The following is a 27,272-nucleotide window of genomic DNA, read 5'->3' on the forward strand; positions in this document are numbered from 1 at the left end:
CAAGTTTATGTCTGGTATTGTTTTCTGGGACTTTGGGAATGCTAGTGATCTAGAGTTTTCTTCTCATATTGGATTTAAACTGGGTGTGAATATGCTTGGACATCCATCACGAAAATTCTGCAAACCTATCACTAAAAAAAATCCAAGTCCGTTGTCCCACTCAAACACGAGCAACTAAACCTGCTCCTGCCTAATCTTAGTCTGAGCCAACTCTCCAATGAGGAACTGACTCCTTTGACAAAGGATTTTACCTCTGAGAACATGGGAGTTTCTGGTCCAGTCTACACCAAATAACATTAGTTTGAACCCAGATGTGTGCCCAGTAGAAATGCAGTGGTAACCACACCCAACCAGTAACCCACACTGTGAAGGACCAGTGTTTAAAGTGCACCCAGTGACACTTGTAACTCAAACTACACAAACATGGTGATTCAACATGGTGGCCTCCATGAACGAGTACCTCACCCTCTTGAGATATACATGGATCATAGATCATCAAAAAACATCTTATTTTCTGGTGATTATACACCAATGAAAGCACATTACTGAATATTATATTCAATTTCTGCCATATTCTGCCAATAAATCTACATAAACCTTGGAAAGCTTTTGGTTTGATAATTATTTAGAGGGATAACATTTTCGGAAAATATAACTGACCAGCTAAATCAACAAATCTACTATAGAAAAAAATCATGGCGATAGATGTCATATGATCAGAAAATCTTTTTCCACATCTCATGATGTCGCAATGTATCATCCCACAGCATCAACTTTTCTATTTTTGGAACAACTCCCACCATGTTTGAGTTTTCAATTACATGTTGTTATGAAACTGATGAGTCAGAGTCACACCGGCTGATAAAAACCTTTCTTTCACTCCCACAGACGCAGGTAGACCTCAAACTAGCCACGCCCCACTCCCAGGTGAGTTCTCAGCCACCACGCATTCAGGAAGAAGATTTCAGACCTCGCATCTTCTCCAACTGAAAAACCAGGTGAGACAGTCGACTTCTTAATGTCTTTTTCCATCTCTGAAACAATTATCAGATAGAGGTTTGGTGACTGAGATTTTCCAAGAGGCAGGAAATCGTCTCTTTTATACAACAGGTGTTTTCTTTGTGAAGATTTGTGGCACCTAAGTTCTCAGGGCGTGTTTTGGTTTGTTTAAGATGCTTTGTTCGAGTTGTAAGTTCTGTTGCCTTTGGGTGGTGTCGGAAATATTTGTATTACCTCATATGAAGGTAAATACAGTTGAGAAACATGGGAACAGGCAGAGTGTGCAGGATCACCTGATGTCAAGATGGAAAGGAAGAAAGCTGCATCAGCAGTCACGTGTATATTATTGTTTTACATTTTGCTTAGGCTAAATTAATAATATTGTATGTTTCTATTTCACATTTCTGCATTTTTTTTGCTGTTTTTGTCCTTGCATTTTATTATTTTGCAAACCTTTTTTAAAGTCACATTGGACATGTTTTTCTCTGATGTGATGCTTGTGTAGTTTGACATTTAGTTTGTTACTGTACCTCAGTATAATGAAAATACAGATCGTTCCAGTAGTATCAATACTATACCTGTGTTCTGGTACTGAATTTAGAATTATATCAATATTCCTTTTTTGGATTAAACACATTTTCCTAGAATTCCTAGAAACCATTTTTATATTGTCTTAACTGCATGTAAGAACCTAATCTGAACAGTATTGTTGTCTAAAATCTGACCACATAATGAAGTAAGTAAGGATAGAGAGTTTAATTCACTTCAGAATAAATGTATGTGCCAAAGATGCTCAGCATTCATAATAAAATAAAAGGATAAATATACACACATGTGCAATGCATAAAATAAATAAGATATACATAATAACATGAAATAAAATAAATTAATAATAATAAAGTTATCTTGACAGAATTCATTTTTATTTTTTCTCCATTACACATCCTGGGCTTTTCTAGTTTTTATTTTTTATATATATATATTTATTTAGCTATTTATCTATTTATTTATCAATTATATTAGAATAGTTCACACACTGGAGTGTGACATAAATTAGATTTTAAACCAGCTGCAATTTTGTACAAAAAATATATATTATCATACATATAAAAAAAAAAAATACTTGCATTGCAAATTGTTTGTTTCTTCCTGTGGGATATAGAGAATGAATAGCTATAATAGTTGTTATTTGATAAATATTACTAAATAAATAAATATTTCAATAATGTTATTGTAAAATAATGTGTATTTTGAGAATGCTATGCTTATTGAGACAAAAGCAAAAGTTAATTAGTGAAATTCAATGTATTTGTAATAAGTTACGACGTTCCCCAGGGTTGAGGTCAGTTGCAACATCTGACCTCCTCCATTCAAATAAATATTCTGAATAATATGTCATATGTGATCAGTTTTAATTGGTGTGGTTAATAAGCAGTAAGTTTAATATATTAAGATCTGCTTGGTCTTGTTCAAATAGTCTCTGAGTAACAAAGAGAAATGCAGAAACTGTTGCAACCGTCCCCAGTCTCCCCTGTTTTGTAGAAATATGTGGAGGAGCCTTTTTCACCCCCCTTTTTTTTTAAATCACGCTACTGACTATTTTGTATATAACAAAAACAAACCAAGGCGCTTCAGTCGGATCTGACTAAAGTGTTGTGATTTCGGAGCTTTTGAGGAGCTCATGAACGCCTCACGTGTGCAGATGTGTTGTGCGGGTGTGGTGAAGTTTTAAAAACTCCTGGGACTGTGTGGTCGTGAAGGAGCCATCTGTTTTGATGTTATTATGAGCAAACGGGATGTGAAGTTTCTCTGAACTGTCTTCAGGTGTTCGGTAGGTGAAAGTCCGACCTCAGCGTGATTTAGTTTTATCAGCATTAGACGTTTATAAATTATAATTCACCGTCAGATTAAACGACGGGTGCATTTTAAACTGTTAACTGCTAGCTTAAGTTAGCCAACAGTTTTCAGTTTGTAAGCTAACGTTAATATTCAGTAGTCATGTTCAATAGTCAGTCAATCAGTCAGCCAGTCAGTCAGAGCAGAGCTGAGTTCAGCACATCAGGCTGCTGTTTTAGGAAATGTGTGCTTCTTCAAATGAGTCGTACAGTAAGTGACCACTGTAACATGTACTCCTTCCTGAATTTATGACTTTTTCTACTCAAGAGACTGTTTTTCTGATCAGCTGTGAGATGTTTACAGGCTCTGTTAGCTATGATAAGGGGGAAATAATAGCAGTCCACCGTATTTATAAGCTTATCATGTTTTTCTTGCAAAATCTTTATAAATAACCAGCTACAGATGTTGGCAGCCACATTGATATGAAATAGCAGGTTAAACTCAGGTGATACCAATGATACTAATTAAAGTTATTTTCAGGTCCAATAGAGTCAGAGTGCTGCATCTTGGCTTACATTAAAATTTAATTAATTTACCTGGATTGCTATTAAAAGGGACAGTTCACCCCCAAAATAATAAAAGAAATGCATATTTTTCTTCTGGTCTGTAGGGCTTTTTAGCCATCTAACTTGTTTAAGTGTGAGTTGCTGATTTTTTGGTGAGATGTCTGCTTTTTTTCTAAATTAGAGTAAACTGCACTCACCACTAGTTTGTGGTGCTCAAAGCACACACAAAAAACCCTTTGAAATTTTAAAATATTAATGTCTCTTTCCAGAAATCATGACCTTGTCACTGAAAACAATCCACAGACCCTGTTGTGACCAGAAATATCTAGATTGATATGTATTTTTGATTTTACAGTGAACTGTCCCTTTAAGTTCTGAACTTAAGTCCATCATGGCTGATACTGGAGTATTTATGAATACTTTTGAATGCAGCGCTTTTACATTTTTGGTTTTGGTATTTAGGGCTGCTACTAATAATTATTTTCCTGATTACATAATTATTCATGTGATCTAAAAAATTAAACATAAAATAATGAAAATTGTGCAAAACCCGATAAGACGTATTTTAATTTCTATCACAGAAGATCAGAAAAATCACCATTACTATTTGTGTTTTTAAAAGCTGGAATTTTTTTGCCACTTTGGCTTAAAAACAAAAACTAACTGATTGAGCAATCAACTAAAAACTAGTCTCAGCTCTTGTAGTATTTCTTGTTTTACTGAAGTCTGGGATCTGAATACGTCTTTCACCACCGATGAAAGACGAGATTACTTGTATTTAGTTTGCATGTTGTAACCAGGTATAAGTAGGAGTTGGTTTGTTATACTTTGCTCATTGTCCAAGTAGTTGGCGATTAAGTTGATAATTGATTAATCGTATCAGCTCCATGCGACAGAGTAACTTTTTGTGGCCATTGTCATCCACAAACAATCTAAAGCAGTGTTTCTCAAACTTCTTTTCTGTCAACCCATATTTTAAAAATGACAAACTCTTGTGACCCATTTCACAATACTCTTATCAATACACCCTTAGAAGAGTTAATTACATTTAATTAGAAGAGTTAATCTTTAGAAGAGAGAGTTAATTTGTGCAAAAATTAACATTCCTGTTCATTTTTACTGTCATTTCTACATAACCTTGTATTATCATGGCGCATGTTGTTGAAAACAAATACACATATTAAATACTTTATAAATGAGAAATAAATGCATTTAGGCCATTAACAGGTCATCTCATTGTTTTTATTTCCTCTAATCAGGAAAACACTATAGGACATTTTGGCCTACTGAACCTCAAAATAAGTGAATTGAGGCTCTCATTTACTTTTTCCTGTCATTAGTGAAACATTGCACACATTTTAAATACTAAAAAGTGTACTGCAGATAAAAAATTTAATTTGTAGAATTTCTTCCATTATTTATTTGGCCACCCAAATAAACTGTCCTGTGACTCACCTGTGGGTGTTCAAGTTTGATCAGCCACTCAATAGAGCATTATTGTTTCTGTGGCTGGTGAGTGGAAAAATTCTCCTGCCACTTGCATATTTTAGCAGCTAAAGGAAAAATCCTGGACAGCTGCCAAAATTGAAAAAAAAAAAGCCCTTTACTTTTATGCTGTATTTATATTGTATTGTACAGATGTTAAAGAGGGAAAAGATTCACATGTTTTAGACTTGTGAGTGTGAGGGTTAAAAATACAGTGCTGTGTTGATACTAATAATAATAATAACACCATATCCATGAAATTTGTGTTTAGTCAGACTGAACGTTGGACCCTGGCTAATTTGAAGCAGCAGTGTTTTTTTTTTTTTGTTTAGGGCTGCAGCTAACAGTTATTTTCATTATTTATTAATCTGTCAATTATTTTCTCCACTAATCAGTTAGTTGTTTGGTCTATAAAATGTCAGAAAAATTGTTTTGTTTTGTCCTCAATCCAAAGATATTCAGTCAAGGAGTTAAGAAACCAGAAAATACTCACACTTAAGAAGCTGAAGTCAGAGAATCTGGACTGTTCTTTTAATTAAAAAAATGACTCAAACTGATTAATTGATGATCAAAATAGTTGGCAATTAGTTAAATAATTGAGTAATTGTTGTAGCTCTAGTGTGGTTATCAGTAGTCAGTGTTATTTGGTGTCAAGTCAGCTATATCAGCTTTCAGAAAACTCAGTTTTCCAGCTTTAATTCCAACTTGATGACAGAATCAGGGTGCTGCTATTGTGCAAAGGCTCTACAACACCAAATGAAACCCGGCATTAATTAATGTCATTAATTAAATCAGTGTTCACCTGTTATTTGATATCAACGTTGCAGCTCTTAAAAAGGCCCCTTGATCTATAGTACATATACTGTCAGGATGTATTATTGAATTAGTACACAGCAGCTGGCCTGAGTGGAATACAGGTATTATCACTGTTATTAATTACACCTGCGCTTTTCCTGTTAAGACATGTCATAAGGTATGTATGCTGTGAAGAACGGAGGAAGTTGGTGACTGTTTGTCACGTATTTCTATGTGGTCCAGTTGACATTTAAATAGACATTCAGAGTGTAAATGCTCTGTTTCCAAACCAGCACAAACCTGTGTGTGATTGGTCCTGGTTACACTTTTTCTCTGCCTCTGTCACTCTCAGGCAGGATGGAGGCGTGTATGGTGAAGCCCGAAGTCAAAAAGAGACCCAAGCCGGTGAGAACATTCACATTTATAAATGGAAATATACTATGCAATATGTACAATACACACTCAGGTCTTACAGTGTCACATGTTCTGTCTCTGTTCACAGCCTCAACCTCCTCCAAAGCCTGCAGAGGTACTGTAATAAACCTTTGATTAGCCACGTGACAGACTGAATCGTGTGTTTGCTTGTGTTTTTGTTTGTTTGAAACTGTTTGCCATATGTACAGTGACATCAGCAGGTTTTTAATATATGACTTCAGGGTTTCATAGCAAGGCAACACACTATCCAAACTGTCTTTACAGAGAAAAAGAAATGAACCAGAGAAACTGGAGAAACCAACTCCTCTGGTGCCTCCACGACCTACAGGCACAGTAAGCAGAAAATACTACTGATATTTCATTGAGTGGTGTTTTCCTTTAGTTTCTATAATGCAATTATTTATGTATTCCACAGTTTACCTACCTCTGAGCAGGTGTGATGAGCTGAAATTTCTTAAAGATCTGGTAAAATTGAAGTAAATTAATGGGTCTGGGTTTTGAGTGGAGAGATTTATTCCTGTCTTTGAAGAGGAAAACTGGGGATAATTGATTAAATCCCCATCATTTTGGAAATGCGTATAGTCACTTAAAAAGATATTGAATATTCATGCGATTCACTTTGCTGCAATTATTATCAATTGGCAGCTTCAGCACAACTATATCAGAACTGATATAAGCTGTAAAAAATTAAATGAAAGAGAACAAAAACTTCTCTGTTTTAAATATTAATTGTTGGTGTTTTTCACACATTTGGCCATCTTTTACAAAGGGAGTACTGATACATCAATCTATATCATCGTCTTTAAGATGATATTCCCATGTTCCTGTGGCAGGTCTTTGTCACAAATGTCTTGAAGAGTTCGGTCATAAAATTGTTGGATCATAATTTAGTTTTTTTTTTTTTTTTGTTAGTTGACATGAATGTAACTGAATATGTTAAATGGACATCTGATTATGGCAGACTGATATCAGTAAATATCATCCTTGTCCAAAGAATCAATTTAATATCGTACTGTGATGAACTGTGATGTGACTTACATCCCTGTTAATTACGCATCGTTACATAGACGTTTACCTGCCTCAGCTGGTGTGTTGAGCCAAAATTTCTTAAAGATCTGGTGAAATTGAAGTAAATGAAATAGTCTGGATTCAAGTGGAGATGATTTGACTCTGTGAAGAGGAAACCTGAGGGGTAAACCATCAAATCCAAATCAATAGTCACTTTTAATGATAATGAATACTGATACAAGCTGGCTTCTGTTATTGGCCACTGGCAGCTTCAGCACAACAGTATTAAAACTCATCGAGCTGTAAAAATGAATTTAAAGAAAACAAAACTTTCTCCATTTTCAATTTGCATTATCAAAGTTTTTCATAGAGCTTCATGATTTGTTTTACAAGAGTCACTAAATAAACAGGAGAGGAAATAAAAACAATTTGAAACAGATTTGTGTTTTCTGTGCAGGAACTGAGTCAGACACAATATTGGATGAAAAAAGCAGCAACAACAAACAATGAGGTACTAACTGTGCAATATATTTTGTTATATGTTCTTAGATTTAAAAACGTAAAACTGGGCATTGTGATTGCTTAGCGCTTCAGATTATTTAAAGTGGGGCTGAATGAGGTACTTATCAATAGTCAGTTTGTTACCTACATGAGATTGACTGATATGACCCCAGTTTTTCAGCAAGGTACACCAGCACAGAAACTAAGCAATGTACTGCTGTGGACAGGGTCAGCAGCAAAATGTATTATGTATTAGACACCTAAAAAAAAAAAATCAATATTAGTTTAAGTGTACACTATATTTAGAACATTATCATTGCTTTACCTTGCTGTCAGACAGCCTTGTCTGAAGGGAAACTGCCGTTATATAAGATGTATCATCAGAAAAGGCTGTGTGGCAGCAAGGTAAAGCAGTGGAGAATGATTTATTATGTGAGTTTACATGTGAAACCATATCTTGATATATATATTCATACTAAAAACACTCTTATTATTTAGTATGATACTGATTTTACCCAATGTTCTGCCTACTTTTGCATTCATACACGTGGTGCATCCAAATAGTGTGATATCAATTTTTTTTATATCAAGACTTTTTCCATGTGTATCAGGCTAATAGAAACTTGACACAAAGCGAGACAAAACAGAAGCCATCCGAGACTCCTTTGGTTCCACCAAGACCTACAAAAGAGGTACAGGACACCCAAATACTCCAATATATAATAATACTAATCAATGCACTCAACTTCAACTCTTTCTCATATTTAAAGGCCAGTACAGAGTCGATAATTAAGTACTGTGTGAATGTGTGTTTGTTTCATGTCAGCAAAGATTTCTAATTGAAATTACAGTGAGTCAGCAACTTTTTGAGTCTGTGGTTTAGTGTGAGAACATTTTACCGTTAAGAATCACAGAGGTTTCATATTTCTGTTCCTCTTTCCAATATCTTTCGTCATTGTGCCCTCCTGGGTGTTTTGTGTGTGTGCAGGAAATGAGTGCCACCAGATACAGTCAACGCAGGAGAGCACAGGCTGAGGACACACAGGTACACAAACGACTTACAGTTGAATATGTTTTTCCTTCTTCCTTGTTTTTATGAATTGATGAGCTCACATCTTTCCTCTTCCTCATCAGAGCTCAAGAAAAAATAACCAATCAGATGTTTCCAGAGATGAAGCAGACTTCAAACAGGTATTTCAGCTGCAGCTGGCATAATTCAGCATATAAAATGTCTTATTCTTCATTTATATGTGCTTTGTTCGTAGAGTCATCAGACAGCCCAGACTGGTATGTTTCGACGGAGCCAAAAAGAGAAAACATCTTCGTTCACTGTAAGTGATGCAGCTGTAGCTCTTCTGCACTGATAATTATATAACAGGCACACAGATGTTCAAGTATTATATGCAGAGGTGGACAAAGAACACGAATTCATTACTATAGTCAAAGTTTAGATACTCCTGGTCAAATATTACTCCAATACAAGTGAAGACGAGTGAGTCGAATTTTTAAGTCAAAGGACCAGTGTGCAGGGTTTAGTGGCAGCTAGTGGTGAGCTTGCAGTCTGCAAGCACTTTGCCTCACCCTCCCCTTCCAGGTGTGTAAGAGAACCTCTGATAGTGGCCAAACTAAAAAAAAAAACAAATAAAAATATCTGTAGATATAAATGGCTTATTCTAAGGTAACAGAACATAATGATTCTCATTTTCTCCATTATATTGTCATGATTATAAAGTGATGTAAACATACTCAGAATATTATATTCCATTTCTGCCACAGTCTTCCAATAAACCCCCATAAATCATTCATGTTGGACCTTTTAAGTATTACAGTAAGTAAGTATTAGCTTGCATACTTTTGAAAATACCTCAAGTATTCAAAAAGTACATTTTCTTTTTAGTGGCCTCAGGGCCTGTTTCGGTACCCTTCCTTTCTAATACTATTATGTTTGTTTGACAAAAATAAAACACATATTTCTGAAAATATGCATTTTGCTAACTAACTGTTTGTAGCATTATGTGTCAGTGGTGGATTCACACAGTCTGTCCTGGTATAACAACTTGGCAGACAAATCCATAAACATCCATAAAAAGTCATTTGACCAGCCATGACAAAAACTGCAGCTTCTACAATCACAGACAACTTTGTTTAAAATGTTTATCTGGAAATAATCTAAAGGTTTGCATACTTTATAGACTTTATATTTATCTTACTGTGTATCAGCATCAGTCCATGTCAGCTGATGTTCTACGTCGTTGTCATCAGATGAAAGATGGTATTTAAATTGATCAAATAGAAGAAAAATGACATATTAATACAGTGTTTTAAAGCCCATCTGCTCAGCGCAGTATCTTTATAAAGCAGAATGTGTTTTTCACTTAGAAGTTGTTGAGTTTTTGTCTGACTTTTCTTTTCTCTTCAGAGTTACGTGATGGACGACTGCGGTAAAGAGGAAAAAACTGATGATATCCCAGCCAAACAGGCTCCTTCAAGCAAACCAGTATGTTTTTGTGTGTGTGTGTGTGTGTGTGTGTGTGTGTGTGTTAGGGTGAGTGGTACACCAGTGTGAGTTTGTGCCAAGACATGGGTGATTAGGACTAAAATCACATCTGACTCTTGTACCTATAGATAATATACTTTGGGTTTTTATGCCTCAGCAGCGGCGACAGCTGTGCTTGGAGGCATTATGATTTTAAGTCGTCTGTCCATCCCATACTGGTGACCATGATACCTCAGCACCACCATGAGGGAATTTCTTCAAACTTGGTACAAAACTTCACTCTGACTAAAGGGTGAACTGATGAGATTTTAGTGGTGAAAGGTCACAGTGACCTCAGAAAACATATTTATGGACATAAGTCGAGAATTCAAAAGCTAGTTATGACAAAACAGATATAGTTTTCACTACATATATGAGCCTGAACAGACATGGATGTACACTGAAACTTGACTCCTCCCAAAAGTTAAAAACCAAACCGCTGTGATATAATGCCATCACTGTCCAAAAAGCAAAAAAAAAAAAAGCTGTGACATTAATTTCAGACCATGTTGCCCAGCCCAAGTGTGTGTGTGTGTGTGTGTGTGTGTGTGTGTGTATGTGTGTGTTCCACTGTTGATGTTATCAGTTGGTTTGCAACATGTGACTGATGTGATTGTGACCAACAGGTTGGTCTGAAGGGAGTAATGAAAGGGTTGCAAATCAAGTCGTCACCAAAGGTATGAAGCACCGTCTGGTTTGGTGTTTTGTCCTGGTGGTGGCTGCAGTATTTTAAAGCATCTGGTCTACTGGTGACTTTTTACATGAAAATACAATCACTTGTGTGGTGTTGGTGTTGGTGGTAACTGCATTTATAATTTGTTGTTGTTTGTCAGACTGGATGAGTCATTGTAAATGATTTGATCTTTTATTTTCCCTTGGGTTTTTTTTTTTGGCTCAGCTTCATCATTCTTCACTGTAATTCAGCCTCAGCTTTACATGGCCTTACCAGTACTTTGACCCCATCCGTGTTCAAGAATAAATGCAGTTTATCCTTGAATTTTTTTCTTAATCAGGATCAATTTTTAGTTTTTACTGTATGGTATACTACCAGGGATTGATCAGAATCCCAACATGATTATCTGACTGACAGAGTTCTCCGGGTGATTCAGGGGATTAGGTGCTTTATGTGAACTGCAACGTTTGCGTCCAGTTTGCATCCCTCTCTGTTCTCACTTCCTGTCATCTCTGTGCTGTCAACTCACCAATATAAATAAAAGGCATAAATCGTACTATTAAAACACAGAAAAGATGATCTCACTGTCAGCATTCAAAACCTACAGATTCACAAACAAATAAAGTGACTTCCATTTTTTAAGATATATGCTCTTTTGTATTCATTGTAAATTTAAAGAGGTACTGGTCATTAAAATATGTATATATGTATAAACTGAGCTTAAAAATTTAAATTTTTTACCAAATTTGAAAAAATCTTCATTTCATTAGTTGAAAATTACTCAACATGCCGTCTCCTGTTTTAGATTATAATGAATCTTGCAAGGCCAATGCTGACATAGAGTTGAGGGTTTGGGACGCCCTCTGATCAGAGGTGGGCAGCCCACCTCTCTGAGCAGCTGAGACCTCGGGGTGCAGTTACACTTGAACCTCCTGTGTTCATGAAGCAGCTGTGAATGTAGATGGTGAGGTGACAGGAAGTAATAGGACGATCATTAAGAAATTTTATTCACGTAGTTTGAATGTCAGTGTCCTCTCCTGTCTGGTTAGGGATGATCATATGGTGCTGAAGATTGTCGTCTCTTCTCTCAGGCCAGCAGAGAGCCGATTCCTGATCCCAGCATGGAGGAAGCAGGTTCAGAAAAGGAACAATCCGCAGAACAAAACAAGCAGGAAAAGAATGCAGAACCCAAACAGGTAGGAGAATAACTCACAGAGAATAGCTCATATTAACAAGTCAGTTCTTCTTTTTATAAATAAACACAATCACTTGTCTGCTATACAAGTGACAGAGGAACATAAAAGTGGAAATTAATTCTAAAAATCAAATGATATTTGATAATGATATTTACATAAATGCTTCCTATGCTTCCTTTTAATGCACAATAAACACTGGGATATCCACATAGCAACATTATTTTCTTATTTATATACATCTTCATAGTGTTCACTAATAGTGCACACTTTAGCTGTCTGTTAGGCCTGTCACAATAATTATGTTATCAATTTATTGTAAAATTTATGGACATGAACTCATGAATCATTTTTGTTGACCTCAGTTTTTCCTGTTGTGTTTAAATAAGAATGTCACGAACATTTTGTGCCAAATGTTTAATATTTATAGAAGTGCAGTATTTGTTAAGATAGCCCGAGATCCATTTTATGAATTGTTTTGGGTTGTGTGGTTTAATTTTATTTGTTTAGGATATTTTAATTATTTTTTTACATTCCAACTCCAATGTCCAAATGTTATAAAAATTCATTGCTTCTGGAAAGGCTGTACCTGCATTATTATGCAATTATATTATCACTATATCAGTAACATAAAACAGTCTTACTCCGACAGTAATATTGTTTATTGCGATTATTTCTGGCACATTGCAGTGAACGACAGGCCTACTGTCTGCAGGCAACATTAAACTGTATTCAACATTTTAAACTTTTAAACTCTGAAGGTCTGGGAAAGGGAAGTCTTTTGTTCCCTTTATGCCGTTATCTCATCAGACAGCTGTTTAAACCACTCAACAGTATCTATAAATATTGATCAGGTCCCCCAGTGTCGCTATGAACTTTCTGATTTCATTAAATCAAGCAAGAAAGCAAGCAAAACTTTATTTATAGAGCACATTTTATTCCAGTTGGAAGCACAATGTATTTGATGGAGTGTGCGCAGCTACAAAGACTTTGTAGATAGAATAAGGATAAAACATCTGAAATAAGTAAACAAAATTAAAACAAACTTATAACAATGAGTTAAACGTGACTTAAAAACCATAAGTAGGAACAAAAAGGTAAAATAATTAAGCTGAGCAACTGATCCGTAAAAGTAAATAATAAAAAATTAAAAGAAAAATAAAAAGGAATGTTTTCACTTTATTTTAAAAGACAACTGTGTTTGGGCACAACTAACAAGATCAAGACCAGACGGCCTGTTCCAGATGACCTGAGGGGTTTAGCTGGTTCATAACTCACAAGCTTGTTCAAGAGGTGCCAGACTATGTAGGGCCTAAAAAACAAGTATTAAAATTTTAAATTGGAACTGTGGCCAAAGGCATTATTTTTTCAGTTTGTCTATCCCATTATTGTGATCACAAAATCTCAAAAATGCCTTGACTGGTTGATGGAGACATATGACCGCAAGGTGGTAATTCTAGTTTGTTGGTTTGGCTTTAGGGTGATGATGTTCTGTTTTGCTTATATTTACTTGTTTTATCACAAACATAAAGAAAAAAGAAAAGCATTCATCATTAAGTGTACTGTACTATTTTTTTTTTTACAGGAAAAGGGAGGCTTCTTCTCTGGCATCCTTAAAAAATCCCATAAAACAACAGATGAGACACCTGCACTGGTGAGGGACAAAACTGACTTCCTGTTTCTTAAAATACAACTCAGAAAACTTTGTGTTGATATTTTTAATAAGTTGTTTTGTGTGTGGTTTCTGACTTTCTGTCACACCACGTTGGTGTTTCAGGACAGTCTGAGTGTTCATAGTGAGCTTTCTGCCAGCAGTGACAGTCTGTCTGAAAACAACAGCAAGGTGAGCAGCTCTGCGTCACAGTACCTGCTGTGACAGAAAAGATAACGTTATCTTTAATTACTGTGCACACACAGACTAGAAGATTGTCCCTCACTGACCCGACTTTGACCAGAATAAATCTTCTATAACTGAGCTTGTGCTTTTGTCTGTTTCAGGAAAAAGGAGGAATATTCAGTGGGATGTTCAAGAAATCTTCAAAGCCAGCAGAAGCTGCTCAGACTGATGAGGTGACGTCAACTATTAAAAATCAAATCATCTAATTTCAGGTGAGATCATGAGTTTAATCTCGTGGCCTGATGATTAAATACTGAACTAGTTCATTTTGTCTTTTAGGACCAGCTGTCTCTACCTGATAATCTGTCAGGCAGTAATGATAATCTGTCTGAAAACTCAAAGGTGAGCTCAGTGTTTGTGTGCAGAGAGACTGGGTTATAACAGCGGCATTATCATTATTATCATGTCACTGATGACAGTGTAAATGAATTTGTCTGATTTCACCAGGAGAAAGGAGGATTTTTCAGCGGGATCCTCCGCAAGTCTCCTAAGATTCCTGGTGAAGGAACGCCTGGGCAGGTAAAAATGTTGCACACATTTTAGACGCTTTAATGATCATTGAAAACGTCCGTCAGCCTGTTTTTTTAGCAGTGATTCAGAAAGTGAACTGAGTGTAAATAAAAAAGGTTCATGGTTGTGAACATGTTGGTGCAGCTAAAACAAACAGTTTAAAAAGACTAGAAGGCAAACAAAGTTAAAGAGATCATTGTCAGAGATGTTAACTTGTTGGGTTTCTGTTCATTGATCATATCACTGAGATACTGTAACTGCTCTTTGTTTCAGGATAAACAGTCGCTGCAGACGGACCCATCAGAGAGTAATGAGACTCAGTCTGAGAGCAACACCACAAAAGTGAGGAACTCAAAATGATTGCGTTGAGGAGGGGGCTGGATCTTATCTTGTTTGAATCGTCCCCTTTACGTTTGCCATATTTTCACTGCACCGTATAATATAGCTTGGCTCAACTTGCTTGGAATAATTTTTTTAAATTTGATTTTTGTTTTCAGTTGTTGACAGTTGTGGATATTACCTAGTACCTGATGCTTTTTTGCTATCACCTTGGTCGAGGTTCCAAGAGAGTTGAACTGCTGATTTGTCAAAGAGGTTTATCAATAGAATCGTCACTTGTGCAACACGACCCAGATTTTTAAAAATGGCAGCCCATCAAACCACACTGTGGTCAATTAAAGAAGTGCAGACGCTTGTTTGGTTCCTAAAGGAAGGAATGCAAAAGATAAGAATATCCTCCATTGTTCCTGTGTGTTTTTGTTGCTTTGAAGGTGATGTCGCCTGACGTCAGTGTCACCTGATGTCGCAATGATGATCAGCTAAAAAAAAAAGCTAAAAAAAAACCCCATTATAATCTCCATTAACTCTGAAGATCTATGTCTACTTTTTCACAAATTTGATGTTAAGCTCCTACTAGCTAACTTAACTAGTTAATACAGACATATGATAGTTGTCCTCTGCATATGGTGAAAGATGACTTACAGTTCATTAGTCCATGGTGGACCCAAAAGGCATTATTTTCATGTAACTTCGGTCTTTTTCTTAGTAAATCTCACTAACTCTGTGACAAGAAAAGGCTAAAGACCCTCCCCTGCGCCCCCAAATAAATTTCCCATTTTTCTGACCTCATCACCCCAAACTTATTTTCATACTCTCCCTAAAAAAGGTTTATATGGTAGATTTTCTTTAAAACAATCTTTTGTTTCTTACAATGTTGTACCTTCACCTATTTCTTTCTGTATTTTCTCAGTGAAACATTTTGAGCCAAAGCATTCTCACAAGGCGACCAGTGAGGTTTTGACAGTGAGGTTTTTTTTTTTCTTTGTGTTTCAGGAGAAAGGAAACGTTTTCAGCGGCATGTTCAAGAAATCTCCTAAACTGTCAGAGGCCCCCCAACTGGAGGAGGTAAAACATTTATATACTTGATGTCTGCAGAAAAATGCACTTAAAGTATTAAAAGTAAACGTACTCATTCTGCCATACAATATTGCCTGTCAATATTTTACTATTTTGGATTAATATCAGTGCTGCATTAATGTGCAAGTTTTATTGCTGTGAATGTTCCAGTTTGAGCTAATTTTACCTACTTTACATACTGTTAAGTTTAATAAGCAGAGACACATCATATTCTGTGAGATCTTATATGTTTGTGGTGTAACCACTTATTTCTAAAAAGTCAACTTTTTTCATGTTGTGAAATGTTTTTCTTTCTTTTTTTTCAAGAACAAGGAGAATTCTCTCAGGCTATAAAATTCTACAGTTTATCATAAAATTCAAATAAAAAGAAAAATAACTAAATTCGATAGTTGAAACACATGGTTTTCATTGGACAGGTAGGGTATAAAAAAATGTAATCTGAAAAGTAATTTGTAACTAAAGCTGTAAAAAGTAAAGATTGAGGTAAGATTAGATAGAACTTTATCAGTCTCAAAGGTAATTCTTGTGTCAGAGATTGCTCCTAACTTACAGTAACATAGAATAAAACAATAAAATATTAAATATAAAGTTATATGTGAAATACAAAGTGTATAAGGAGTAAATGAAAAAACAAAACAGAAAAAAAGTATTGGCAATGACATTAAAAGTAATAAAAAGTAATACTACACCTGATAATGAACGTAGTATTGTAAAAAATATGGAATGTAATATTGCACATAATCAACATTGCACATAATGTTGAAAAAGTAATACTGTGCAGACTGTGGGTATTATTGTTCTCAGTGTCTGATGTTTCAGCTGTCCCTGCAACAGGAGGAGGAGTTATACAGGTTGATGGCCACATAAATGGCCTCTTGTTTATAGTGGAGGGGAAATATAATACTTTATAAAATGGTCAGGTAAGAATTGGTACTTACATACAGTACGGTATTTCAGTAAATGTACTTAGTTACATTCCACGACTGCTTTTGAATCCTTGAATCCAATGAATTGCAGGTTCTCCAGACGTCCTGCCTGAACCTGTTTGTGTCAGTAACCGGTTTCATGCACTCAGTATTTATGTTCACACAGGCTGAGTAACATTTTTGTCGTATTTAGGGTGCAGAGTCGTTGCAGGGTGAGCTCTCTGCCAGCACTGACAGCCTGTCGGAGAACAAGGCGAGTCCTCACTCCTCACTCATCCACAGAATGAGTCACCATGACTAACATGAAAACAAGTGTGAGAAAGAATATGTAAAGCTCCATAGATGGAAGATAAGATTCCCAGTTCTGAAGTAATTAATCGGTCTGCTTTAACGTGTTTTCTGCTCTCTGCAGGAGAGAGGCGGGCTGTTCAGCGGACTCCTCAAAAAGACTCCTAAAACACCTGGAGAGGTACAGCTGCTCAAACACAAGTGTAGTTTTCATGCATGTTGTCATGTTATCTGAACAGACAACAAAACCGTCTAACTCTGACTTGGATGCACTCCAAAATCCTACTGGCACAGTGTCGGTTTGTTGGGTGTGGTTTTCAGTCAATTGGAATTTGGCCCAAAAAAAAAAGAAGGGGAAAACTTGTCAGGAGATCCAGCAGGCTTCAATGTTTTGTTTGACTAAAGCTACAAGAAATAATTGAAATCTACTTGGCTAAATGATCTGGTGTCTTTATTTGGAGGAGATGAGGTACTCCTCATTTGACTCATGCAGTCCCTTTACTGATCTATATCAGAAAGCATCTCTCCTGTAACCAAGTAGTTTTTGTGACATCTTGAGTGTTGATTTAATTTTAGGTTAAAAAAAAAAAAAAAAAAAAAGGTACAGTTTTATTTGTATTTTTGCTGTAGGAGATGCAGTGTGAGTATTATTATTATTTTGATCCACTGATTTGTACAATAGCAAGAATTTAACACAACAATTGTACTAAACAATCTTCTTAATCATAATAATCGTGTTTACCGTTTTGGCTATAATCGTGCAGCCCCATGTCAGCATAACCAATATGAGCCAAGCCAGTATGATGCATGTTCTTGTATGTTCATCAGTGTGCTCAAATGCTGTAAACCAAGAGGAGCAGAAGTAAAAATATGACAAGCACGACAAACACTGAAGCATGTTTCCTTCTCTCATATCCCTTTCTGTGATTTCCCGTGGAGCTGCTCTTTGTTTCTGACAGCTTTGATTCTTGTTTTCAGGAGAATCAGTCGGCACAGAAAGATCTTTCGGCCAGCAACGACGGTCTGTCTGAAGCCGCCAACACAAAAGTCAGTTTTTGTTGTAAAAACACTCTCTGGCATAATTGAAAATCTGTCTGTTATTCACCTTATTTGAAAGATGACAGATGATTTTTAAAAGAGCAACATATCATTATATCATTTTCCATATATCCATATGTTCTATGTCTAGAAGAGGGAATGTAAATATTAAGTATGAAATAAACCTCAGTTTTTCTGTGTTTCAGGAGAAAGGTGGTACGTTCAGTGGAAAATTCAAGAAGTCAACCAGACTTGTAGACGGTCCTCCTACAGAGGAAGTAAGAAGAGTTTTCTGGTTCACTTATCTCTTTAATATTCTTAAACAGGAAATCAGTTGTTCAGTTTTGAAGGTTTATTTGTCCAAACTGTAAAGCCAGTAGACTTGTGACTTGACGGCTGATGGTTTGAATTGCAGAAAAATGAAAAAATTAGGTTTCCATCATAAAAAAGAAGCAGAGGTGGAAATCTTGTTAAGATCCTGGAATTAATTTAACTTGTGTTACCTGTGAAACACCTTGAAGCTGCTGCCTTACCTGTAAAGAAAAGTGTGTGCGCTCAGTGGCCCTTCACTGTTTCTGATGAAATGTAAAAGATCTGCAGTGTCACAGGATCTGATTTTATCTTTTCTCAGGAAAAACAGCCTCAAGATGACGAGCTCTCAGGCAGCAGTGAAGCTCCGTCCGAGAGCAGCACCAAGGTGTTTTTAATGTATCATTTATATAGTTGTCCTGAATAACTTTACGTGAAGACTTCATTGTCTAAATATGTGTGTTTTGTAGGAAAAAGGAGGAATATTCAGTGGAATATTCAAGAAAACTCCCAAACCTGCAGAGGCTGCTCAACCCGAAGAGGTACAAGTGTCATTCATTCAGTTTTGCTAGAAAATTAGGAATAAAAACAAACAAGTTGTTTGTGCAGATCCAGTATTTTTTTTAAAAAACATTTTGCATCGAATTCTAATTTCTTATAATTGATAGTCAACAAAGCATTTGCCATAAATATTCTGTAAAATGGTGTCACACAAATTACAGAAAACCTTTTTATCAACATGAAGATAACAGTAATTTATTTAGTGTCCCCAGGCAACATTTACTTCTTACCACAACCACAACTATTTTAAAACCTTTGATCGCTTTTGACAGGACGAGTCTCCCAACAACGAACTCTCAAAGAGCAACGAGAACTTATCAGAGAACAAACAGGTCAGTGAGTTAAAAGATAATTAATGACTTTTCAACAAACAGCACTTTGATTTGTAAGTATTGTAAAACCTTTTCCTGTCTATCTCATCAGGAGAAAAGTGGAGGATTGTTTGGTGGACTCCGGAAAAAGACTCCTAAAGCGTCTGAAGAAACATCAGCGTCGCAGGTGAATGGGTGTTTCTTGGATGTGTAATTAGTTCCTTCAGCTACAAAGAAGGATGGAGTTGATATTTATATTTGCTCTTTTCTGGTTTGAATTCAGGAGCTGGAGGTGAACAGTGAAAATCAGTTATCTGGTAGCTGTGAGAATCTGTCTGACGCTACTGCACCAAAGGTAATTCAGTCTTACAGGTGTAGTCCAGATTATTAGACGTGGAGTTGTGTGAGGCACAGAGATGAGATGGTCGTCAATTTGCCCCCTGTTTGGAGAAACAGAAAGGAGTACCAATACAGAAGCTAGGCAATGAACTGCTGTGGACAGGGTCAGGAACAAAACATATTTCAGCCACTTTAAGCAAAATCAATACCAGTTCACCAGTCAACCAGTTCAAGTGTACGCTATATTTAGAATCATTTTACTACTTTACTTCGCTATCAAACATCCTTTTTCAGTGGAAAATTGACACAATATAAGCCAAACAGCATTCTCTCTTCCTTAACCAAACTCCATAGGTGCAATCAATAATTTCTACCTTGCAGAACATGGGAATTACTGGTCTGCAACTGCCTTTATTGGTTAGTTTGTTTGTGTTATTTTGTGACTTTGTTGTTTTAAAAGGCAAATTAGGATTCACCAAAGTCATACAGTAACACAAACAAGCTAACAGATAAAGCAGCGGTAGACCAGCAGCTCCCGTGTTCTGCAAGGTAAAATTACTGATTTTACTAATGGATTTTGGTTGGTTTGGACAGATCCATATTTGACTTGTATAATGGTGACTTTCCATTGGAAAAGGCTGTCTAAAGGCAAGGTAAAGTGCTGAAAATATTCTAAATATAGCGCAAACTGGTGTTGATTATTTTAGTTAAGCCTTTTTTGTAACTGGCTAAAATATATTTTGCTGCTTACCCTGTCCACAGCAGTGCATTATTTAACTTCTGTACTGGTAAACTTTTCTGCTTCTCCAAACTGCAGGCATGTCTACAGCTATCTACTGTAGGTAATACACTTACTATGTATAAGAACTTCATACAACCACAATTCAAATAATTTGAACTATCCCTTTAAAGCCAAAGATGATTAATGACTTTTCACAAAAATAGCACCTTGGATTGTAAATACTGTAAAGTATTTTCTTGTCTGTTTCATCAGGAGAAGAGTGGAGGATTATTCAGTGGACTCCGGAAAAAGACTCCTAAAGCGTCTGAAGAAACATCAGAGTTGCCGGTGAATAAGTGTTTCCTGGGTGTGTGATCAGTTTCTAATCCTGCGCACAATTTCACCTGTTTTGTTTTCTCTGTTTCAGGACAGAGAGGCTCAGAAGGAGCTGTTGGCCAGCGACGATGACCTGTCTGAGGGTAACATCGCTAAGGTGAGCAGCATAATTCAGCTAAAATTTGAAGATAAAAATGTCTTCAGAGCTTTCACTCATACCAAGTTATTTTTCAGGAGAAAAATATTTTTAGCAACATGTTTAAGAAGCCACAGAAACCAGCAGAGGGCGCTGCAGCAGACAAGGTGCTGTGATTTGATTCAGTTGATTAAATCATCAGTTAAATTTCCTAATTTAGACGATGGAGTTGTTATTGATATTTGCAACTTTCTGGTTTGAGTTCAGGAGCTGGAGGTGAACAGTGAAAATCAGTTATCTGGTAGCTGTGAGAATCTGTCTGACGCCGCAGCACCAAAGGTAATTCAGTCTTAAAGGCATAGTCCAGCTATTTTTTCTCAGTTTTTCTGTGGTTGCTGTTATGTTACTAAGGCAAAGAATTTCCTGAAGTATTTTCATTATCTGTGTCATTATCACTCTAGAATCAGAATCAAGTTTTTCTTTAGTTTCTGAATATTTTCACTCAAGAGGAGGACTAATAAAAATCTGTGCTTTAGGAGAAAAAAGGAGGTCTGGCCAGCATCTTCAAAAGATCAGCCAGCATCGACGACCTGTTTGACGAGGTCAGTGTAAACCTCATGAACACTCACAGCTGCATCCTCCCTACAGTTTAAAGGCCCAGTGTGTAAGATTCACAGGGGTTTATTGGCAGAATATGGCAGAACTGGAATATAATATTCACAAGTATGTTTTCATTTGTGTATAATCGCCTTAAATAAGAATCATTGTGTTTTTATTACCTTAGAATGAGCCATTTATATCTACAGAGTGTGCAGAGCCTCTTTCATGTTTCTACAGTTGCCCAGAACAGACAAACCAATGCTGACGTTACAAAAAACAGACTCGACAGCATTTTTTTATGGTGTGCTGAAATTAAATCAGTGTGAAAATATCTTGACTATATGCTTTGAAACATGGTTGACAGTCATGTAAAAATCAAGTTGAAGTATCGTTTTAATCTTTCAAATCTGCCAATCGAGAAAAGATTATCAACAAAGTGTCCAAAACTAAACTGTAAAGATGGCTATATTTCAACCATTTTTTATCATTGGTTAAACACTTTGCGCTCATTTGGATTTTCTCTCATCAGGAGAAAGGTGGGTTGTTCAGTGGGCTTCGTAAGAAAACACCCAAAGAGGTGAGTGTGTGTGACTGGTTACGCTTTCGTGTCACTGTCTGTGGTGGCTGCTATTGTTTGTATTTATATTCTGTCTCTTTCTCTTTTTTAAGGACAAAGACAGCCAGAGGGAGCTCACAGCAAGTAATGACAGTCTGACTGAAAACAGCAACACTAAGGTACTGTACTGAGAAGTGTTGCTTTTTGTACCAAACAATGAATGTCAGCACTATAACATATTAATAAATATAAACACTTAAATAAAAACTCTTGACTTTAATGTAATGTTTTCAAAGGTTTAAAAGTGCTAGGATTTTGGATAAGGTGCTTGAAGCTGTTATTGCATTAACTTTCATAGTGAATATGACTGAATAGTTTAGTTTTTAAATAAAGAAATTAAAATTGGAGGTTAACAAACAAAGGCATTACGAGATGGTGCTGTTTCAATGAGCGTTGGCTTGGACATGGGGAAAAAAAGAAAAGGATTTTTATTGTAATTTAAGTTACTTGTCTAGTAATAGTTTGCCAAGTGTCTTTTAAGACACCGTCATCACATTTTGAAACATGAAACTTTAAAGTGTTTTCTTTTAATTTGTCTCCCTTATGTAGAATTTTATCACAAAACATTTGATTTAACGTGATTAAGAAATGAAAAAGTGCTGGGAAAGTTTGAAAATGCACCTTGAAAAATACCTGAAAAGTGCTTGAACTTGTCTTTGGAAAAGGGCAGTGATGTGTAAAGAATCTGCCAAATAATTATGTTCTTTCATGCAGCTGTAATGTTATTGAAAGAAACCTGCAAGAAACCTGTGTTTAATTTACTGTCAGTGATGATACATTACAGATTATTGTCACTTTGTTTAATGTTGTCAGGAGAAAAGCATTTTCAGTGGGATGTTCAAGAAGACTCCTAAACCAGCAGACGGGGCTTCAACAGATGAGGTACAGTAATAATGACCCTTTCACATAAAGTTTGTACTTTGTACTGTAGTTTGTATTTGCCTCTTTTTATGTTTAATTTTCTGTTCAGGAATTAGACTCCGACGAGGATAAGAAGTTATCTACCAGCCGTGAAAATCTGTTGGAAGCAACCACATCAAAGGTACAAATGTTATCTGATGATCACAGTCTCAGCCCGTGTTTCTCTGTTCTGCTATTGATTATTGACTATTAATGTGTGAATGATTTATATGTTTCAGGAGAAGACTGGAGGACTGGCAGGGATCTTCAAAAAGTCTCCAAAACCAGCTCCTCGCTCAATCGCTACCAAGGTAACGACATGTTCTTTTGTGTTGATTGATTTGTGGTGGTTAAGTCACCTCCGAAGTTCTGACTTACATTTTATGGTAAAATTCTTCAAAAAATTATCTTCAGCAAGTTAAAGCAAACCCGATTACCTACAAAATGTTTAAGTTCTTTTTTGTTTTCCAGGATCCCCTCAGTGACACAAAGGAACTGTCCTCCAGCTGCGAAAGTCTCATAGAAACTGCAAAGGTGAGAGCTACTCGCTAAATCTGTGGATGCAACTTGGCAACTCAGAGGCAAACTCAAAGCTTTCAGCTCAGTGTGTAGAGTCTTTGTTTGATTCTCCACCAGCAAACATTTAAAATAGATTTCCATTTTCAATATTTACAGGTTTATATTTACTTTTAAACATCTGAGTAGGTTTCTGACTGTGTGTTGAGCTGCACTGGCTGCTTATAACAGGGTTCCCCAACAGCCTCACCCAAAAGTTTCAGTGATAATTATTTTGTTGTCTTTTTCTTTTATTTTAAAGGATGATCTTGATGAATTGTCAAACAGTAATGAGAATCTGTCTGAAGCTACAAGCTCAAAGGTTAGTAGAGTGTATTACTCTGTTTGACTGCCACGGCATATTTTGACATTTTTTGTTACTTAAATTAATGCTTCATGTTTTATGTTTTTTAACAGGAGAAAAAAGCAGGGTTTGGTGGAATTTTCAGGAGGACGCCCAAAACACTTGAACATCAGGTACAGATAGAATCACCACTCAGAGGCATGAAATTTATTCATCAACACCAAAGGTCCTGTTTACTCTTGTTTAGTCTCTTTTTAAAATCAGGGTAATACCATCAGTATTAGTTGGAACAATAGACCAAGTAGTAGTGGTAGTAACCAAGAAGAAAGTAGTTTTTGATGAGGATGTACATATTTTATGAGATTATATGTTATATGATATTGTCAAGGAAGCCAACAGTGGTTCAGTGGCTGAAACTTCAATTATATTAGATGTTTTTTTTTCAGCCTAGTATCCCCTGACCAGGGCAAAACAAACAAACAAAAAAGCCTATATATTTTGAATGTTTATATTCATTAGTAAATTTGTGGAAAATGTAATTTGTCATCATGCAACAACACTGTAAGACAGCATTGTAGTTGCATTGATACAATTAATTGTTGAAACGTTCGGGTAAATCCCATTAAAAACATTCTTTCAGAGGTCTTCAGTTGGCTGGTTCAGCTTTCTTTTTCATTTCTTTCTTCACCTTTTAAGCTGTAGTGCTGCTACAATCAGTACCAAAGCTTCTTTTTCAAGGTTTTACAGCAGATAATGATTGCATTAAAAATGGGAATAAAATGTGGTTTGTTGATCTTACATTTACATTTTTATTGAACTTATATTTATATTTATTTTATTACTCTATGAACAATGCTTGGCTGATATTTTTTTTAATTTGAGAAACACTGCTTTAGTTATATCAGAGTTCTCATTGCACAAGTTAATTGATCCATCGAAACACCTGGATCATGTATTTGTGCAGCTAATAAACAGTTACCTCTGCTGCTGATCTGTCTTCATCTGCAGGAAAGTGAAGACATGGAGGCTCCAGAAAGAGGTGGGCTGAGACGCAGGAGAACCATCAAGAAAAAACAACGCGTGAGTTGTTGTTCACTTAAAAAAAAAGATCCAGAGACATGACAGGAATGGTGAAAGGAGCTGAACTTTGAGATTTCTCTCTTTCTCTCTGAGGTTGTTTTCTTATTGATAAATCCATCTTTTCTTGTTTTGTTTCTCAGGTTGTGTCATTCCGAGTCAAGACAACTCTGCCCAGAATACCCAAGCTTAATCTAACTCCTCAGGTATGTACTGAACTCCTCTAGTTTACTCCTCACTTTGCTGTTTCGCACCCTGCTCCTTTTCTTTAACTGCATCAACCCTGAGCAAAATCAATTTACAGATAATTTATGATTGATTCAAAGGCTTGTAAAAAGCGTAAAATGAAAAAACAATATAAACTACCTAACTGGGACTTTTTATTAGCTTGCAAGAGGTCAAGAGGTTATAAGGAGATCATCTGAGTCATATTTTGACACAGATATACATCTTATCTCTTAATTCATTTTTCCTTTTCTTGTTTACTGGGTTTATGATTAAGGTGTTCTTAAGTTTCACATGAACTTATTACTTCGTTAATGTCATTAATCATTCTTTCTTTTCCTCCACAGAGTTCAGACCAGGTGCCTATTATTGAGGAGACTGTTGAGATGCAGGATTTGAACCCAGCACAGGTGAGCATGATGATATTTTATAGTAGATATACATTAAAAAAACATAAAAAAAAAAAACATTTATGAACATATTACAGTTTGTGAATTATTTCTTCAGTTGATCATGCAGCTGTGAAATTAGCTGAAAAGAAAAAAAAAATACTTAATCAAATTTATTAACTCTAAATAAAACTAAAGCAATAAAAATTTTGGGCAAAGTACATGAATATTGAAGTAAAGTTTAGAAATGCTGTATAGTAATACTAACATATAACAAACATAACATATCAGAATCTGCAAATGAACTCACTGATGCAAACCTCAGTCTGCAGAAAACAGTAACAACACAAAGCTGTTGTGTTTGTTTTCCAGGAGAGCACAGTCGAGGTCCAGCCTGTGGAGATGGCAGCTTACCCCACTGAAGACAACCGTCTTGAATATGAGCAGGTGTGTTTTAGTGAAGCTTTCACACCTGAACAGTGGTTTATTTGGTCAGGACGCATCGTGTTTCATTTGGTGCCCTGTAAACTGAACAACAAGGACGTCTCCACGTCTGTATGGTCAATACTGTGTATGTGTCTGAATACATATGCAACCAGCACTGCAGGCTGTGTTTTCATTGACAAAAGTCTCTGTTTTTTTTTCTTTTAGGAAACTGATGAGTTGATTGAGTGGTGGAACACAGTCAAAGGTTCGTCAAATTGTGTCATCTTAAAAAATTCACTAGTTCACTACTTTACACACACACAAAAACTAATGTTGCTCTCAATGTAAAAATAATTTAAAAAAATGAAATAAATCTAAAATAGCAACTGATTGTTTTATTTCTGCTGCTCTTTCCAGGTTGGGCAGAGTGGAACGAGATGTCCAATTTCCAGGAGGATGATGAGGAATCGTAAGCATAGTTTATTCTCTTTAGTAACGTTTCATTCAGAATTACCTAGAAGATATGATGTTTGGATTCTGAGGTTATTTTTTACTCCTGTGTACCCACTGTTCTGAGAAGTCACGTTCATAATCTTTGTTCTTTTTTGGCAGAATGGCTGTGAAATAGTTCTTAAATTGCATTCACAATGGTCTTCAATTGGTCTTAAAAAGTCTAAATGTAACAGATGCACTATTTCATGAGTTTCAAGTCTTTACATGTGTGTCTTCAGGGCCATGGAGCAGGCAGCTGATCGTGTCTACATGGCAGCCCGTCTGTTTGTGCGTCTTTTCAACCAGCGGGGGGCGTCCTTACAGCACCGCATCCTTGAACTCTTGGCTCTGGCCGACGCTGCAGATCAGTTCCACAAGAAAACGGTGTCAGCAGCTGTGGGTGGAGGGGTGGCCAGCGTCGCAGGCAGCGTGGCAACAATCACAGGGCTCATTCTGGCTCCGTTCACTTTCGGTGCCTCAATTATTGTCACGGCGGTGGGGATCAGTGTGGCGACAGCAGGCAGCATCACCTCAGCCACGGCCAACATCACAGATACAGTTCACTCCAACATGGATCGTAAGAAGCTGGAGAAGATGATCCAGGGCTACCAGGAGGAGATCAAAGACATCAGGGAGTGTTTGGAGTTCGTGCAGGTGAGGAGATGTTGCTGAATCTCACACAGGCTTTGAACAGGTGTCACAAATCTCTCACCAGCTACTGCTGATGACATTATTTTGCAGAAATAGCAAGTTAATTTGTTTCAGGACTTATTGTGGACTTTTGAAGCTTTTGCTCTTTATATAATGTTACATAAATATGAATAGCAGTGCTGTTTCTCCAGGAGCTTAAATATTTCAGTTCTGACCTGTACC

The 27,272-nt window shown here is 36.3% G+C and overlaps 1 protein-coding gene and 1 long non-coding RNA gene across 2 annotated transcripts in view; both read left to right on the forward strand.

Annotated features, from left to right (window-relative positions):
• The first annotated feature begins 949 nt into the window (after positions 1-949).
• LOC146317812 (uncharacterized) overlaps positions 950-27,272 on the forward strand; it is a 28,597-nt gene continuing 2,274 nt past the window's right edge. Inside the window, exons 1-46 of the mRNA XM_084732924.1 lie at positions 950-998; positions 6,034-6,086; positions 6,184-6,210; positions 6,381-6,449; positions 7,582-7,635; positions 8,237-8,317; positions 8,614-8,670; positions 8,760-8,816; positions 8,891-8,956; positions 10,045-10,122; positions 10,788-10,838; positions 11,926-12,030; positions 13,613-13,681; positions 13,805-13,870; positions 14,026-14,097; positions 14,204-14,266; positions 14,372-14,443; positions 14,708-14,776; positions 15,767-15,838; positions 16,970-17,029; positions 17,189-17,245; positions 18,043-18,111; positions 18,309-18,380; positions 18,734-18,799; positions 18,882-18,953; positions 19,245-19,304; positions 20,617-20,691; positions 20,771-20,836; positions 20,914-20,982; positions 21,083-21,154; positions 21,352-21,417; positions 21,945-21,992; positions 22,085-22,150; positions 22,845-22,913; positions 23,002-23,073; positions 23,171-23,242; positions 23,403-23,465; positions 23,749-23,808; positions 23,904-23,963; positions 24,799-24,870; positions 25,011-25,073; positions 25,440-25,502; positions 25,854-25,928; positions 26,133-26,172; positions 26,325-26,376; positions 26,639-27,053. Of these exons, the coding sequence (XP_084589050.1) occupies positions 6,039-6,086; positions 6,184-6,210; positions 6,381-6,449; positions 7,582-7,635; positions 8,237-8,317; positions 8,614-8,670; positions 8,760-8,816; positions 8,891-8,956; positions 10,045-10,122; positions 10,788-10,838; positions 11,926-12,030; positions 13,613-13,681; positions 13,805-13,870; positions 14,026-14,097; positions 14,204-14,266; positions 14,372-14,443; positions 14,708-14,776; positions 15,767-15,838; positions 16,970-17,029; positions 17,189-17,245; positions 18,043-18,111; positions 18,309-18,380; positions 18,734-18,799; positions 18,882-18,953; positions 19,245-19,304; positions 20,617-20,691; positions 20,771-20,836; positions 20,914-20,982; positions 21,083-21,154; positions 21,352-21,417; positions 21,945-21,992; positions 22,085-22,150; positions 22,845-22,913; positions 23,002-23,073; positions 23,171-23,242; positions 23,403-23,465; positions 23,749-23,808; positions 23,904-23,963; positions 24,799-24,870; positions 25,011-25,073; positions 25,440-25,502; positions 25,854-25,928; positions 26,133-26,172; positions 26,325-26,376; positions 26,639-27,053 (3,270 nt within the window). The 5' untranslated portion in view covers positions 950-998; positions 6,034-6,038. The remainder of the gene's footprint in view (positions 999-6,033; positions 6,087-6,183; positions 6,211-6,380; positions 6,450-7,581; positions 7,636-8,236; positions 8,318-8,613; positions 8,671-8,759; positions 8,817-8,890; positions 8,957-10,044; positions 10,123-10,787; positions 10,839-11,925; positions 12,031-13,612; positions 13,682-13,804; positions 13,871-14,025; positions 14,098-14,203; positions 14,267-14,371; positions 14,444-14,707; positions 14,777-15,766; positions 15,839-16,969; positions 17,030-17,188; positions 17,246-18,042; positions 18,112-18,308; positions 18,381-18,733; positions 18,800-18,881; positions 18,954-19,244; positions 19,305-20,616; positions 20,692-20,770; positions 20,837-20,913; positions 20,983-21,082; positions 21,155-21,351; positions 21,418-21,944; positions 21,993-22,084; positions 22,151-22,844; positions 22,914-23,001; positions 23,074-23,170; positions 23,243-23,402; positions 23,466-23,748; positions 23,809-23,903; positions 23,964-24,798; positions 24,871-25,010; positions 25,074-25,439; positions 25,503-25,853; positions 25,929-26,132; positions 26,173-26,324; positions 26,377-26,638; positions 27,054-27,272) is intronic.
• Positions 19,393-19,639, forward strand: LOC146317813 (uncharacterized). Its single transcript, XR_014771684.1, has 2 exons — positions 19,393-19,470; positions 19,567-19,639. It is a non-coding gene; the product is annotated as an uncharacterized LOC146317813 (long non-coding RNA).

This window comes from Lutjanus erythropterus, chromosome 12 (assembly GCF_056507025.1).
Source record: "Lutjanus erythropterus isolate fLutEry1 chromosome 12, fLutEry1.hap2, whole genome shotgun sequence".
Taxonomy (NCBI): domain Eukaryota; kingdom Metazoa; phylum Chordata; class Actinopteri; order Lutjaniformes; family Lutjanidae; genus Lutjanus; species Lutjanus erythropterus.